The 15,287-nt window shown below is 34.0% G+C and overlaps 1 protein-coding gene across 1 annotated transcript; it reads right to left on the bottom strand.

The window, feature by feature from the left end:
* Positions 1-268: 268 nt before the first annotated feature.
* LOC111595877 (nuclear pore complex protein DDB_G0274915) lies at positions 269-14,823 on the bottom strand. Its single transcript, XM_030225851.1, has 5 exons — positions 14,773-14,823; positions 13,701-14,063; positions 8,598-8,651; positions 826-8,025; positions 269-764 (listed from the first exon to the last, which is right to left on the bottom strand). Exons 2-5 carry the CDS (start codon positions 13,972-13,974, stop codon positions 727-729), a joined length of 7,566 nt encoding a protein of 2,521 aa, XP_030081711.1. The 5' UTR covers positions 13,975-14,063; positions 14,773-14,823; the 3' UTR covers positions 269-726.
* Between the last annotated feature and the right edge of the window lie 464 nt (positions 14,824-15,287).

Raw genomic sequence — 15,287 nt, 5'->3', positions numbered from 1 at the left:
ATTTTGTTCTCCTGGCTATAAAATCAATATTGCCTACCACCGTATTATTTGGGATCTTTTTGAGTGGGTTTTACTGTCAAATTATTAAAGTCAGTACGCGTTATGCTCAGTGTGACAGGCAGATGGCGAGTATTCACTCGAATAAACGTGGAAATGGATTGCAATTGCTCGGTCTGATCGTTGTGCACACGCTCTACGATATAGGTATAGGTGCGTGTATATAACACTGTTGTTGTTGTAGTCAGATGCAATGTCTCTTCGTTAGCCGCCGTAGACAACATTGTTAATTCATGTGCATTGATTCTAAGTTTCTTTTGCTTACGGCTCCTAGGTCGCATTGATATTGATGATGACGACGTTAACTTTGACGAAAATGTTTGTGTTGGTAAGATCAGCAAACGTTCCGAATGCTCGTAAGTATCGTTTCTAGATTCAGTTATTGAAGAAGTTGTTGATTGTGATTTAAATGTATTATCTGTATGGTTTCTATTTGTTAACCTATATTTGAAAATTACAACACGTTGTTTCTTTGGTTGCGTTGTCTGCATTGTCTCTGATCGCACTACTAAACTGCCTTTTGTTTCCTTTGTGTTATTGATATTCTTGACTAGTGATGGGCGTGTTGAATTAAGAGGCTTACGGCGCACAATTACCTTACGCACTAGTGGCTTCTGAAAGCCCATTATTTCACGCTTGGATATGCCGTTAATGCTGGGAGGACATTGTCTATGATGAATGTACAAATGTGTGTTGGTGACCTTCATCTGTAGTGGGAACAACTCAGTGAGGTCATTTAGGCTAAAAAATTTATTGAATTTGAATTACTACTGCTGTTGGAGGGCTCCTTTGTATTCGAAGAAACTGGCTGAACGTTCTGCTTTGTTACCTTGGCATACCACAGCTCGACATCCCCAATGATGCTCTCTAAGGTAGCTGTACGGTCTTTCCACGCACAGCCATTAACCGGCTCGCACTCATGCTCATTCGAACCGAAGTTTACTACGTTTTCATGTAGTTGATCTGGTTGCAAATATGACAGCACCCGTTCACTCTCTCCAAATGCATATATGTCCTCGGGGCTATATAAAGAAACTGTCTCCTCCTGCTCATTGACGTGCCTTTTGTGCAAGCTGGATGGCGCAAAGTGATCATAGCTACTGTAAACAGTGGATAGAATAGTGCTAAATTCTCCAGGTCTACGTCCAGAGACATATAGCGTGACTACGCTGCTCTCTTCCTCAGATCTTATCTGTTGCTGTTTGTTGCGTTTATGACTTTTTGTCGATTTTCTTGATTTTTTACGATTCTTACTGGTGTGCGCCTGTTGATCATCGATGGCTATGATATCATCGATATTATCGCGTGCATTTACAGAATCACCGTCAAATCGAGCCCCATCTTCCAAGTCCTGTAAATTCTCACTTAGCAGAATTAGGGGCGATGCTGTTTGCGTTATCTGAGCAACCTGAGCTTGCAGTTGCTGTTGCTGTTGCTGTTGTTGCTGCTGTAAAAGCAACTGCTGCAACAACAGGTTATTTACTTGAGCCACCTGACTCGATGCTTGCACCACTTGACTCTGTGGACTGGGCGTGTTAACTATTGTATCAACACTATATTCAGTTGCTGTTATTGTCTGGGCAGTTGTATCAAAAACGGTTGTTAAGATCTTTTTGCCCTGAAAAGTAATTGGCAAAATTGTCGATTTGCCATCGTATATAGTTGTAACATATGTAGAGGTATGTGTACGATATTCCGTGACAGGCACAGACGGCTCGACAACTCCGATTGCGCTCGTTACCTGGGGCTGACCCAGCGCCCCCAAGAGTGGATTGCTTGGCAAGTTAATGTTACCTAATAAGAGCTGAGATAGCAAAATATTGGCCAATGGTGCATTAGCTGCTATTTGAGGCTGCACCGTGGACACCACGTTCTCTACAGAATACACTGTCGAGGGCAGAACGTGTGAAAACGATGTTTTGCGGCCTCGAATCGTTGTCGGCGTAAATGTAACGGTCGATGTTAAGGAGTCGTGCAACAGATAACGTGTTAGCTCTGTGGCTCCAGCAGCATTAATGCTGGATTCCTCACGAGTTAGGAATAACGATAGTTGACCATTGTTTCCCAAAACTTGAGTATATTGATGTGGTCCTAGTACCTCGAGACTTGTCTTGCCAGTCACAATATTTTTGTATTCAGTCACCTGACCATTAATAACGGGTACCGTTACTTCCGCTGGGATCAAATGCGTAACCGTGATTGTAACGCTTCCTAACTCTGTGGATGTGGAGTCAGAGTTATATTCATTGCGAATCCGTCCACGCATCGTACTGCGCCCTCTTGCTGATACATTTGCATTTCCATTACGCGATCGTGTTGTGCTTAAGGAGCGATGACCAGAATTGTCCGCATTATTTTTATTGTTATTATGCTTGCTGTAACTCTTCAGACGACGCGATGGGCTGGTTGAACTGGAAATCGTCGGGTTGCGTCTACTCGGTTGTTGGCGACGGAAATTTGTGGATGCGGCACTCTGTCTGCTCTTTATAGGAGCATCCTTCTCTCTCAATGTAAACTGTGTCCGCGGCGATGTGGGCCTGGTTGGACGTATCGACCGTTGGCTTGATGTACTTGATGCACTTGTACTTGTTTGTGGCTTATGCGTCACTGGGTATCTAGATCCGAAACGCGAATTAATTTTTGGGTATACTGCATTTGTGGTGTGTGATGTGGTTTCTGTCCGCTCATCAACACTTGAAAGAATTGGATCTTCTGTTGTGACAGTTTTTGGACGGCGAAATCGAAATCTGTTCCTATTTAAGGTATCTGCCTCACGACGTCTACGTGAAAGCTGGGTTTCACTGCTGAGTTTTTTATTGGAACGCCGACGCCGCCTGGCCTCATTTTGTACTTCGCCATCAGCATCGTCATCTTCGCTTTCATCATCATCATACTCAGAATCATTCTCCGCATCATTAATATTCTGGTTGCCTTCCTTATTATCTGCCTGTGTTTGATCCTTTTGCTGCTGGAAAAGTCCGCGTGGTGGGAAGAGAGCGTTTTGAGGTCTAGCTCGAGCTTGAAGACTGGAAATTGTAGGTCGTTGAAAGCTTCTTGCTCGTGGCCTAGCTGTTGTCGTTGTTGTTGTTGTTGTTGTTGATGCTTTCGCACGTCCCGCTAATGTATTTATTCTAGGCGAAATATTAGCTGGATTTGCAATTGGGCGTGGAACCGGTGTAAATCCACTGGGTCGACCGAGCGGTCGACGGAAACGCAATAAGGGGTTCTGATTACGTCTAGAGTTTTGATCGTTTTTCTCTTCTTCGGCATTGGCTTCAATTTGATCCTCAGTGGAAGTCTCTTCTTCAGCATTGATATTTTCTGGACTCAGTTGCTTAACCGTGGATGTAGTCGCACTGTTAGCCTGCGAAATGACTGACGTTGGCCTGATGCGTTGTCTAGAGCTGGCAACATTTAGTGCAGAAGCTCGAAAATTGAGGCTGCTGGATGGTCGATATGAAGCATTTATGCTTAGACGTCTTGAACTGGATACGGATGCAGTACGCGTAGAAGACACAAAACGATTTCTAGATGGAGCAAAGCCTGTACTTGCTAAACTACTATTAGCGCCTAATTGACTTCCACCAGCACTGACAGCACTGATCGACGGCTTTATTGGGCGTCCAAACAGACGCCTAGAAGATGTTGATGCGGAACCACCGTCCAGAGGATTTATTGGCGCATTTGAAATAGCCACCCTACGGGATGAACTAAATCGGCCCACGGACTTGAGTGCCGGAGTTGCTGTTATTGTTGGTGTTATGTCAGATCTGGTGATAATAGTTGCACTACTTGGATTTAAAGTTTTTTGCTTTGGCGCAAACGTTGGTCTATTGCGCGAAGCAAACGGTCTAATCACAGGCGCAAATGTTCGTTTCTTCGTTTGGAACGATATGCTACCATTAAAATTCTCATCATCATTATCGTCACTATTATCACTAGAAATTGATTGTTCGGTCGGATCGCTATTAATGCTACCTTCAACTTCTCCCACTGAAGATAGAAGATTTACCACCTGAGTGGTGGTAATATCGTCAAATGTTAGAGTTGGCTGTACTGTGTCTGTTGCTATTGCTTTTTCGAAGAGAAAACTTGAGGTACTCTCAATGATCTGCGCATAACGATTATCTATAATGGTGCCAATAACTTTCGACTGATACAATGTTGTTGTACTATTCCCAATTCGTGTGCCCTCTATTAGTCTAGCCAAGCCAGTTTTGTATTGTCGGGCTGATCCTGATTCTGCTGAGTGTTCGGTTGTAGCCAAATTGGATTTCTTTACTTCATCGATATAAAGGCTCGATGTACTGCTGGTAATCTCAATGGAAATACCTTCATTGTTAACTGTTGATTGAATTTGAGTTGTAAAATACAGGGTACTTATCCCATCTGCATCAATTATATGCTTATAGTCGTAGAAAATTATATCTTTATTTTTATCCGCCTCATTATTTTCTGACATATATATTGGTTGTGGCTGTGTTACTGATATTGTAGGTTCAATATTTAATGTCAAAGCTGTTGAACTCATATCGCCTATGGGTGTTACCACATTTGTAACGGTCTCGAAGCGGGAATCTGTGACAGTTTTATTAGAATCGTATGAAGTTGTATAATATGTATAGGTCGTATAAAAGGTTGTTAGATCCGAGACTTCACTTGCGCTAAAATTAATTGATTTAGTGACATCAATACTTGGTTCAAGTTGAATGTATTCAAAATTATTATTGCTGCCGTTATTTAGTTGGCTGCTTTCGTTTGACACCGATGTAATCTCGGAAGTAGAAGCTGCCTTCGAATTGAACGTAGTGTCCAAGACTAAACGACTTGTAGGCTCTATCACATTCGATATGGTTTCCTCTCTGCTAATTGTTGTGATCTCTCCGTCTTTGGCTAACTTAGTCCAATATGTAAATGTGGTGAAATAAGTAATAGGAAGAGTGGCCTCATCGTGGCTTAGCATCTTGGTTGGCTGCCACGTTTCTGTGGCAATATTCGTTACAGTTTCGAGCCGACTAACCACATTCGTGCTATCCGAAACGTACATCGTTGTGTAGAATGTGAATGTTGTAAAGCTTGTCTGTAGTAGCAACGTTGCTGATGGTATTATCTCTTCGGTATTGCTCTCTGAACTAACTTGATCATCGTCGCGGATTTTTTCAATAACTTGTTGTTCACCATTCGAACTGCTTGATCGGATATCGGTTACCAATGTTAAATGCTTTTCTTCTTCTTGAGACTTTTCAGTTGCTTTCTTAACTGCAACATTTGGAGTATTCGACTGGGTTTGAAACTCAGACACGGATAGGGTTACAGCACTATCAAAATCTGAAGACGTGGTTGTTGGTAGGATGTTATCAACAATTGTTTTAGTCGGCCCTTCCAATTCAGTAACATAATTGCTGAAGACTTCAGTTCTTGACATTATCTCCGTTTCAGTATCAGCGAAAATTGTTGTGTAATATGTATAAGTTGTATAGAATGTTTTTGTATGTTTAGTATCATCCAGGAAGGTGTTTTGTTGGTTAACCTCCTTCGAATTGGAAGGTACGCTGTTTGCAGTAGCGTGCAATAAGCTTTCAAGCTCATCAGGTATCATATAACGGGATAGTATTGTCTTTATGTTGGGGGAAGCTGTAATCTTCACATCCATAGTTTGAGTTTGTGTAGCTGATATTTCAATATCATTGATCATTTCAGCGTCTTTACCGACGTTCAATGTAGAGGTAACGACGTTTGTAATAATCTCTGTATGGCTAGATACAGTTGTGGACTGACCTTGAAAGAATGTAGTTAAATAGGTATAAGTTGTGTATAGCGTTTTGTATATAAGATCTATTTCCTCCGAACCGTTATCACCATCATAATCATCATTTTCGTTATCATTTGTATTACTATTATCATTTTCATTTACAGTTTCGGTAACGCCTTCATTATTAACAGCCCCTGCTGGAGCTTCCGTCTCAATTTCTGTGGAGCTTTCTTCCTCAACTGTAGAAACTGTGACCACAACCTCTGCTTGCCTCTCTGTCAAGATATCCTCTGTGCTTATTGCTTCACTATTAGATGACGTACTCGACTGATCAGGCGACTCTTGAATAACTGATGTGGGCTTTTCTAATTGAGGTGATTCAATTACTTGTGTTGGCTCAATACAATAGAATTTAGTTGTCTCTTTTATATCAAATGGAATTTGTTCGTTTTTGTTGCTTTCGTGATTTTGTGTGCTTAAAATCATGTCTGACTTGGAAACTTGAGTCAAAAAGACTTGTGACCTTATATGTGCACAGTTTCCGTCGAGCGGGCTACTTATTTCCTTAAAATTCGGAGGAGATGATGGCGAAAGTTCTGTTACAGATGCAGGTTCGGTTGTATCTTCGCTGATCTGGGAACTAAGGGTGGAGGCCTTTTCTTCATCCTCTAAGCTTATAGTGGACCCTTCAGACTCCTTCGAATTGACATCCGTTGTATTTTCTTCCACTTCCATCGCTACTGTTGCTGTTGCTAATAAAGGCTGATTAGTTTTCACAGAAGTAGGCTCAACAAAGTTGGCAAAGGGATCATCATCAATGAATATGGTTGTGGCTCCTTCATGTACTTGACTTGATTCAGCTAGTTGGACTCTAGAAATACTATTCTCTTCAATAATTTCGCTAGAAGAGGTTGATAAAGCGGCTGGATGGGATTGTGCTTTGGCTAATGATTCATAGATTTTCAAAATTTCTTGATCAGTAGGTAATGAAAACATGGACTTACTTTCAGTTGTGCTGATATCTTGTGACATAGCATTAGTAACTGCTATAGAATCAAGAGTGGGTGTTGCACTTGAAAGCATGCTAACTTTGGACATGATCAATTCTGAAGTTATTAGAGTTGGGATCTCTCCCATATCGCTTATTGATGGCTCTATAGCATCTACAAAACTAGCCCACTCATTTATTGGTGTCCTAGCACTTTCGACCACTTCCGAGATTTTTGTAGACTGAATTAAAGTTTTTCTGGTCGTCAAATCTAAATAAACATTACTGGTTCGTAGCGTAGCCATTCCTTTTATTGATGTTACATGGCTAATGGTAGAGGTAGGCTGCGATGTTTTTGGTAGGAAAACGATTAAGCTATCGCCTACAAGTGTTGTAAAGTCAGCGAATCCATAATAGGTGACAGTTGACAGGGGTCTCTTCAGTACATTAAATGGTTCATGATGAAACGTTTTCTCTTCTTGTTTATTCTGCCCTAAGTCCTGTTGATAAATCTTAGCGGAGCGTCCCTCTTCATTCGTATGATCAAATAAATCAGCAGTGATTTGTGTATCTTGACTTTCACTTAGGTGGTATCCACTCGGTTCAAAATTATTTTTGACCGTAAACGTCGGCAAATCACCAATTGGCAACACTTTATGAGCAGCTAATTTACGAGCATTGTCCTCTGTATGTCTGGAACGACTCACAAACTTAATAGCCGTATTATTTTTTATATTTTTAATAATTGAAGATGATACAACGGGTACTGGAGCAAACTGACTGGCCTGTTTAAACATGATAAAGTCCGTATTACCAACAAACTCGTGGCCATTGACCGCAACACGCCCAAGAACTAGTCTATCATCTATGTCCTGCCAATCTGGAGATTCAGCATTCAGTAGATCGTTGTGGCTTTGCAGGTAGGATCGCGTTTGCGAGGGCTGAACACTATCGCCTACCCAACTGGTGACGACCGATGGTAACATATTGGGGCCATTTTCAAATAGTACTCGCGAGCTTTTCTTCAGATACTGTGCATATAATCTTCCATTATTTAAGGTAGTACCCACAACTTGGGTGGCATATTCAGTTGTAACACCTTCTTGAATGAATGTTCGAGCTGTTGAGGTTAAGAGTCCAACTTCTGGACGTACGGACAGAAATCGTCCGTGACTATCGCCTAAACGTCCCACTCCATCGTTGTTAACCAACAATACAGTAGTTAAATCTAATATGATTAATAATTGTACATTCACACACGCACAGAGAAACATTAATTGAGAGAGAGTTTCGAATAAAGATTTGAATATAGAATATACATAATGTTGATGGATAATAGAAAATGAGAGATGTGTGGTACCAATATTTACATAGTCATATACACATATAAATACATATACATATAAATAAAAGAAAAGTTATTAAAGATTATATCAGAATGTCCGGAATGTACAGCAGAGAGAGAGAGAGATGGAGAAATCATTTACATAAAAAGAAATAAAGAAAAGAATGGACAAAAGAGGTTCATACATAATAGAATAAAAATACTAAACATGTTTTTATTTACTTTAAAATATATGTATATATATGTATGTATATCTCTTTCGATTTATGTATGCATTTCTTTATATTATGTACATTGCTTTGTCTCGTATATTTGAAATAAATGTAATAACAGTGCGATTAACAAGAATTATACATACATATTAACCTATACACATACATAGAAATTTCAACATGGTTATGTAAACATATATATATAGAATCCTCTTTATCAAATGTAGTATATATACTGCTTACCCTCAGCAGCCGCCCCACGGAAAATTGGTGTTGGTTTCACAATGTACGGGACATCTGAAAATGAGAAAATATAAATAAGTAACAAAAAACAGTAGTGTCAATAACTTTTAGGTGGTGAATGTCATCCACCAGCAAATTTTCTTAATTTAGATAGAATGCTCATAGATATATAGTTATTCCGACTACCCATGTTCGCTTTATTATTTTATTAGGCGACATAACATATAACATATAACATATAACATATAACATATAACATATAACATATAACATATAACATATAACATATAACATATAACATATAACATATAACATATAACATATAACATATAACTATAACATATAACATATAACATATAACATATAACATATAACATATAACATATAACATATAACATATAACATATAACATATAACATATATAACATATAACATATAACATATAACATATAACATATAACATATAACATATAACATATAACATATAACATATAACATATAACATATAACATATAACATATAACATATAACATATAACATATAACATATAACATATAACATATAACATATAACATATAACATATAACATATAACATATAACATATAACATATAACATATAACATATAACATATAACATATAACATATAACATATAACATATAACATATAACATATAACATATAACATATAACATATAACATATAACATATAACATATAACATATAACATATAACATATAACATATAACATATAACATATAACATATAACATATAACATATAACATATAACATATAACATATAACATATAACATATAACATATAACATATAACATATAACATATAACATATAACATATAACATATAACATATAACATATAACATATAACATATAACATATAACATATAACATATAACATATAACATATAACATATAACATATAACATATAACATATAACATATAACATATAACATATAACATATAACATATAACATATAACATATAACATATAACATATAACATATAACATATAACATATAACATATAACATATAACATATAACATATAACATATAACATATAACATATAACATATAACATATAACATATAACATATAACATATAACATATAACATATAACATATAACATATAACATATAACATATAACATATAACATATAACATATAACATATAACATATAACATATAACATATAACATATAACATATAACATATAACATATAACATATAACATATAACATATAACATATAACATATAACATATAACATATAACATATAACATATAACATATAACATATAACATATAACATATAACATATAACATATAACATATAACATATAACATATAACATATAACATATAACATATAACATATAACATATAACATATAACATATAACATATAACATATAACATATAACATATAACATATAACATATAACATATAACATATAACATATAACATATAACATATAACATATAACATATAACATATAACATATAACATATAACATATAACATATAACATATAACATATAACATATAACATATAACATATAACATATAACATATAACATATAACATATAACATATAACATATAACATATAACATATAACATATAACATATAACATATAACATATAACATATAACATATAACATATAACATATAACATATAACATATAACATATAACATATAACATATAACATATAACATATAACATATAACATATAACATATAACATATAACATATAACATATAACATATAACATATAACATATAACATATAACATATAACATATAACATATAACATATAACATATAACATATAACATATAACATATAACATATAACATATAACATATAACATATAACATATAACATATAACATATAACATATAACATATAACATATAACATATAACATATAACATATAACATATAACATATAACATATAACATATAACATATAACATATAACATATAACATATAACATATAACATATAACATATAACATATAACATATAACATATAACATATAACATATAACATATAACATATAACATATAACATATAACATATAACATATAACATATAACATATAACATATAACATATAACATATAACATATAACATATAACATATAACATATAACATATAACATATAACATATAACATATAACATATAACATATAACATATAACATATAACATATAACATATAACATATAACATATAACATATAACATATAACATATAACATATAACATATAACATATAACATATAACATATAACATATAACATATAACATATAACATATAACATATAACATATAACATATAACATATAACATATAACATATAACATATAACATATAACATATAACATATAACATATAACATATAACATATAACATATAACATATAATATATAACATATAACATATAACATATAACATATAACATATAACATATAACATATAACATATAACATATAACATATAACATATAACATATAACATATAACATATAACATATAACATATAACATATAACATATAACATATAACATATAACATATAACATATAACATATAACATATAACATATAACATATAACATATAACATATAACATATAACATATAACATATAACATATAACATATAGCATATAACATATAACATATAACATATAACATATATAATTTATATGAGTACATAATATAACATATAACATATATTATGCATATGAGTACATATTATATACATACATATGTATATAAAAGTACTATACTTAATTTTACAATGAAAATGATCAGATTATCTAACATGAAAAGAAAAGGGAAAGGTACTCTTTCACCTGTTGCCACGCAGCATCAAGAGATATTGGCAATGGGTTGAACGCCACTTAAAAATTTCGAATCTGGAATTGTTAAGTTTCCCCAAGCTACTTACATAGCTATAAATGTTTTTATTTGGACCCAACATCTGCTGTTGATGCTGGTAACAATGATGATCGTTAAACCGTCATCAAGAAGAAGAAAGTTGACTACGCGAATATTCGTAAACCAAAGTTGGACACTACACAAAGTTCACACCTATCTATCTTTGGCTAAAGTGTGTTTCATGTTGATGTACCTTTTATAATTTACATATTTATTATATATTATAATATATACATATATATATATATATATATATATATATATATATATATATATATATATATATATATATATATATATATATATATATATATATATTATATATATATATATATATATATATGTTCCTTTGAAGACATATTTGCCTTTTACATTTATCACAAATTATAAAAATTCCGCATTCTTTAATATGGAAACATGAAATTGGGCTGGTGATTCATGTAGCAATTTAGCTATGCGTGAAAAAACCTAAAACAATATATATATACTTCTTAATAAAATCCCACGTTTAGTTACTTTTTAACTGTTGATAAATTTGTATCATATTTTAATTTGCTTATCTCATTGTAGTTTGATTCAATGAATTTGTTGAATTTGATTTTTGAATTGAGAAATACATTCAGCATCTGTAGGTAAATAAAATATTGATGACGTTGAGTCTAACAGAATATGATCTAGTACGATATGATCATTTGTTATTATTATATTAAAGGCCTTCTTCTTTTTCTTCTTTCTCTTCTTGTTTATTCATCGTTAACCCACATTTTGGTATTGCTTTCAGTTCAGTCTCAGTCCGCCTTTCATGATAATGCCGATAATGATGTGACTATATAACTATGGCTGTGCCTGTTTACTTCGAGTTCAAATTGTGAGTTTTTCTTCGGTTGCATTGTGAAAGCAGCTTTTATTCTTGTTTTGGCGGAGCTTGCGCCTCGTGTCTCCGCTACGATCAAACTAAATATGTATGTTGTTATGTATATATGTGGTAGTGAGCTGGTAACTGGCCCAGCCAAGCGGCTTACTGATCAGACATTCGCCTTAACAGTAAAGCGGACGTAAAAGAGGACGTCGACAATGCTGGCTGGAGGAATCAACACAAAGTTATCTCTTAGTTAGTCCAATGACATTTCCCTGCCACTAACTCGGTAGTCTCTAGGGTATCTCACGGCCAATAATTTTAATAGAACTCTCTTTCATTACATATATACATTATAAAAAATTATTATACAACATAAAAAAATAGCGTATTACAATGTGTGGTTCCTTATTATCTAAAGTTAAAATCCTACTGAAACTACTTTCGAAGTATTTCCATGCGCTAAGGATAATGCATGATCAAATTATATAATTCTGAAACAGATTAGACAACACTAATTGTAAAATCGAATTTATAAGTTTCAAACTAACTCAAGCACTTGCGGTATCTATGTTTTTACGTGCTAAATCCGGATATGAAACTGAAATGAGAAAAACTTGCAGAAAGAAAGGAATAAGTGATACGCAGAGAAGAAAAGGGAGTGATCAGTATATTTAATCTATTGTCGGTGATGGAGAACAAATTTTCAAGCTTTGCAAAAAGAGTTAATTCTTCTTTCAATATTATATCCGTCTTGTTTTATGAAAGGAATTAAGTTGTCATTAATCTTATTATATGAGCATTTGTTACATTTTTCAGTCCAAAATGCAATAGCGTACGAATAAACGTTGTCGAAGATAAACAACATAAAGCTGACAACTTTCGCTTCAGTCTTTTGTAAATTGATTATGATAAAATATTGAGCAATCGGCAGATAGAGTCAGGTAATAAGAAAACCATATTCACAATTTTCATTCAATAATCAATTGATACATACATATGCCAATTTAATCCCCGTCACACAAAAAAATATTTTCGTTTGGTAATCTCTCCCTGTTTCTTAGATACATTTTAGCTGTTGGTCATATCCGATGCGAATTAAAAAAATATAGGTTAGACTGATTATATATATATAACTATTAGTTAGATTAAGTAATTCGAATAATAAGAAACCGAATCCGGATCAGAGTCCTAAGTTTAAAGTCCTCTCTGAGCTACTGTTGTTATATATATAATATAAAGGTATATTTGATATACTTACTAATAACAATGAGATTTACTTACCAAATGATTGTGCAGATCCAAGTTGTGGTGCCCCCATTAGTGCGATAACTAATAGCAATTGACAAAGTTTTCGGTACAGTCTCGTATTAGACATTTTGGATGAAATAGAACTCAACCGTTGACCTCTCGAACAACAGATAATGCAAACGTCTCCGTTTTCAATGGATGGAGAGTGGAAATTGTGTATCGCTGTTAGCATAAGGGATTGTGGCATATTTGGCACCTCCTTCAATCGATTAGATATCGGACCTATACACATTATATATTTCTGCATTCATGCATATAATATGTAAAAATATCTATCCATATATTATTTATTGACCATATGTATGTGATGATGATTGATCGATTTTCATCCAAGATCTGAATTTGAATAAATATACATAAAGTTCATAGTTTTCTTATTTTTTATATTATAATACTGGCTTGCTGCTCTGTGATCAACATTTTCAGTCCACTCTTGTTATTTAATAATTCATTGTATTGTACAACAGCGATGGGTGTTTCAAAACTGGAATTTTTGTATATTGGAATCAGAAGTGTGCATTATATTTCGGATACCTTCGCAGTTAATCACGTCTCACGTATTCTCAATTCCATTTCAAGTGCAAATACGAGTATTTTATGATCTTTATGTAAAGAGTTTATCACACCGTTGGTTGTATTCGACTGTATCGTAGCTTTTTTTTATAAACTGTGAAGTCTGCTCAAATAAATATATGCATTTATTTTTTACGTATAGTTATGCTAATTTAAATGTTGCATAAATTTTCGCAGCACTGTGGTATGTACATATGTATATGATCTGCATACATATACAATGCTTTTACACACAGAGAAACACACACGCATACACATGCACACACGCCCATATATATAGTGGGGCTTAACTATTTTCACTTAACTGGCATATAAAGTATTGTTTTCTGTGCGCATTTCTTACGATTGTAAAGACTTTTAGCATACATACATCTGGTTATTGATGTGGTAAACGGACACAAGAGATCTTATATATATGTTTATCTATATATTTGCATATACTATATACATACACCATTCATAATATACGTACATCTTTGAACTCTTTGGTGATGCGCACTCGATCATGCAATGCAGACGAAACCCACAGAACTGACTTGGTCTACGCAAAGGCGACAAGTTGTTGGGCCAAACCCGAACCGCCAAGTCGAATCCCGAGCTCGAATCCGAAACTCCATGAAGACGTTTGTCGTGTCCGAGCTTTGTTGCCTTTGTCGTAGTGCGCATGTGCAAAAGCTGTTTGGCTGGTTCAGGTGGGCCGAAAAACGAGATACTAGCCAACAGCTCGTTTGACGGCGATTGTTATTGGTTTTGTGGGAAAGCGGAGCACATACCTGAATGAATTTATGTGGATATACTAAACAGAACTGCAAATGTCAGCAGTATACCCTCACCTTAAGCTTACCATGGACCTAAGGTATACACGAAATCGCATTACAAATGCATATTTTCTCATGGATCACACACGCATACGCATGTAAACATATTATGTATGCACATAACCATATAAGTATACTTGTAAACAGCCTGGTAAATATTTTTTGTACT

This window comes from Drosophila hydei, unplaced genomic scaffold (assembly GCF_003285905.1).
Source record: "Drosophila hydei strain 15085-1641.00,03,60 unplaced genomic scaffold, DhydRS2 tig00008145-arrow-arrow-pilon, whole genome shotgun sequence".
In the NCBI taxonomy this organism is placed as follows: Eukaryota; Metazoa; Arthropoda; class Insecta; order Diptera; family Drosophilidae; genus Drosophila; species Drosophila hydei.
The sequence above is the reverse complement of the archived record's forward strand: the minus strand, read 5'-3'. Positions and strand labels throughout refer to the sequence as shown.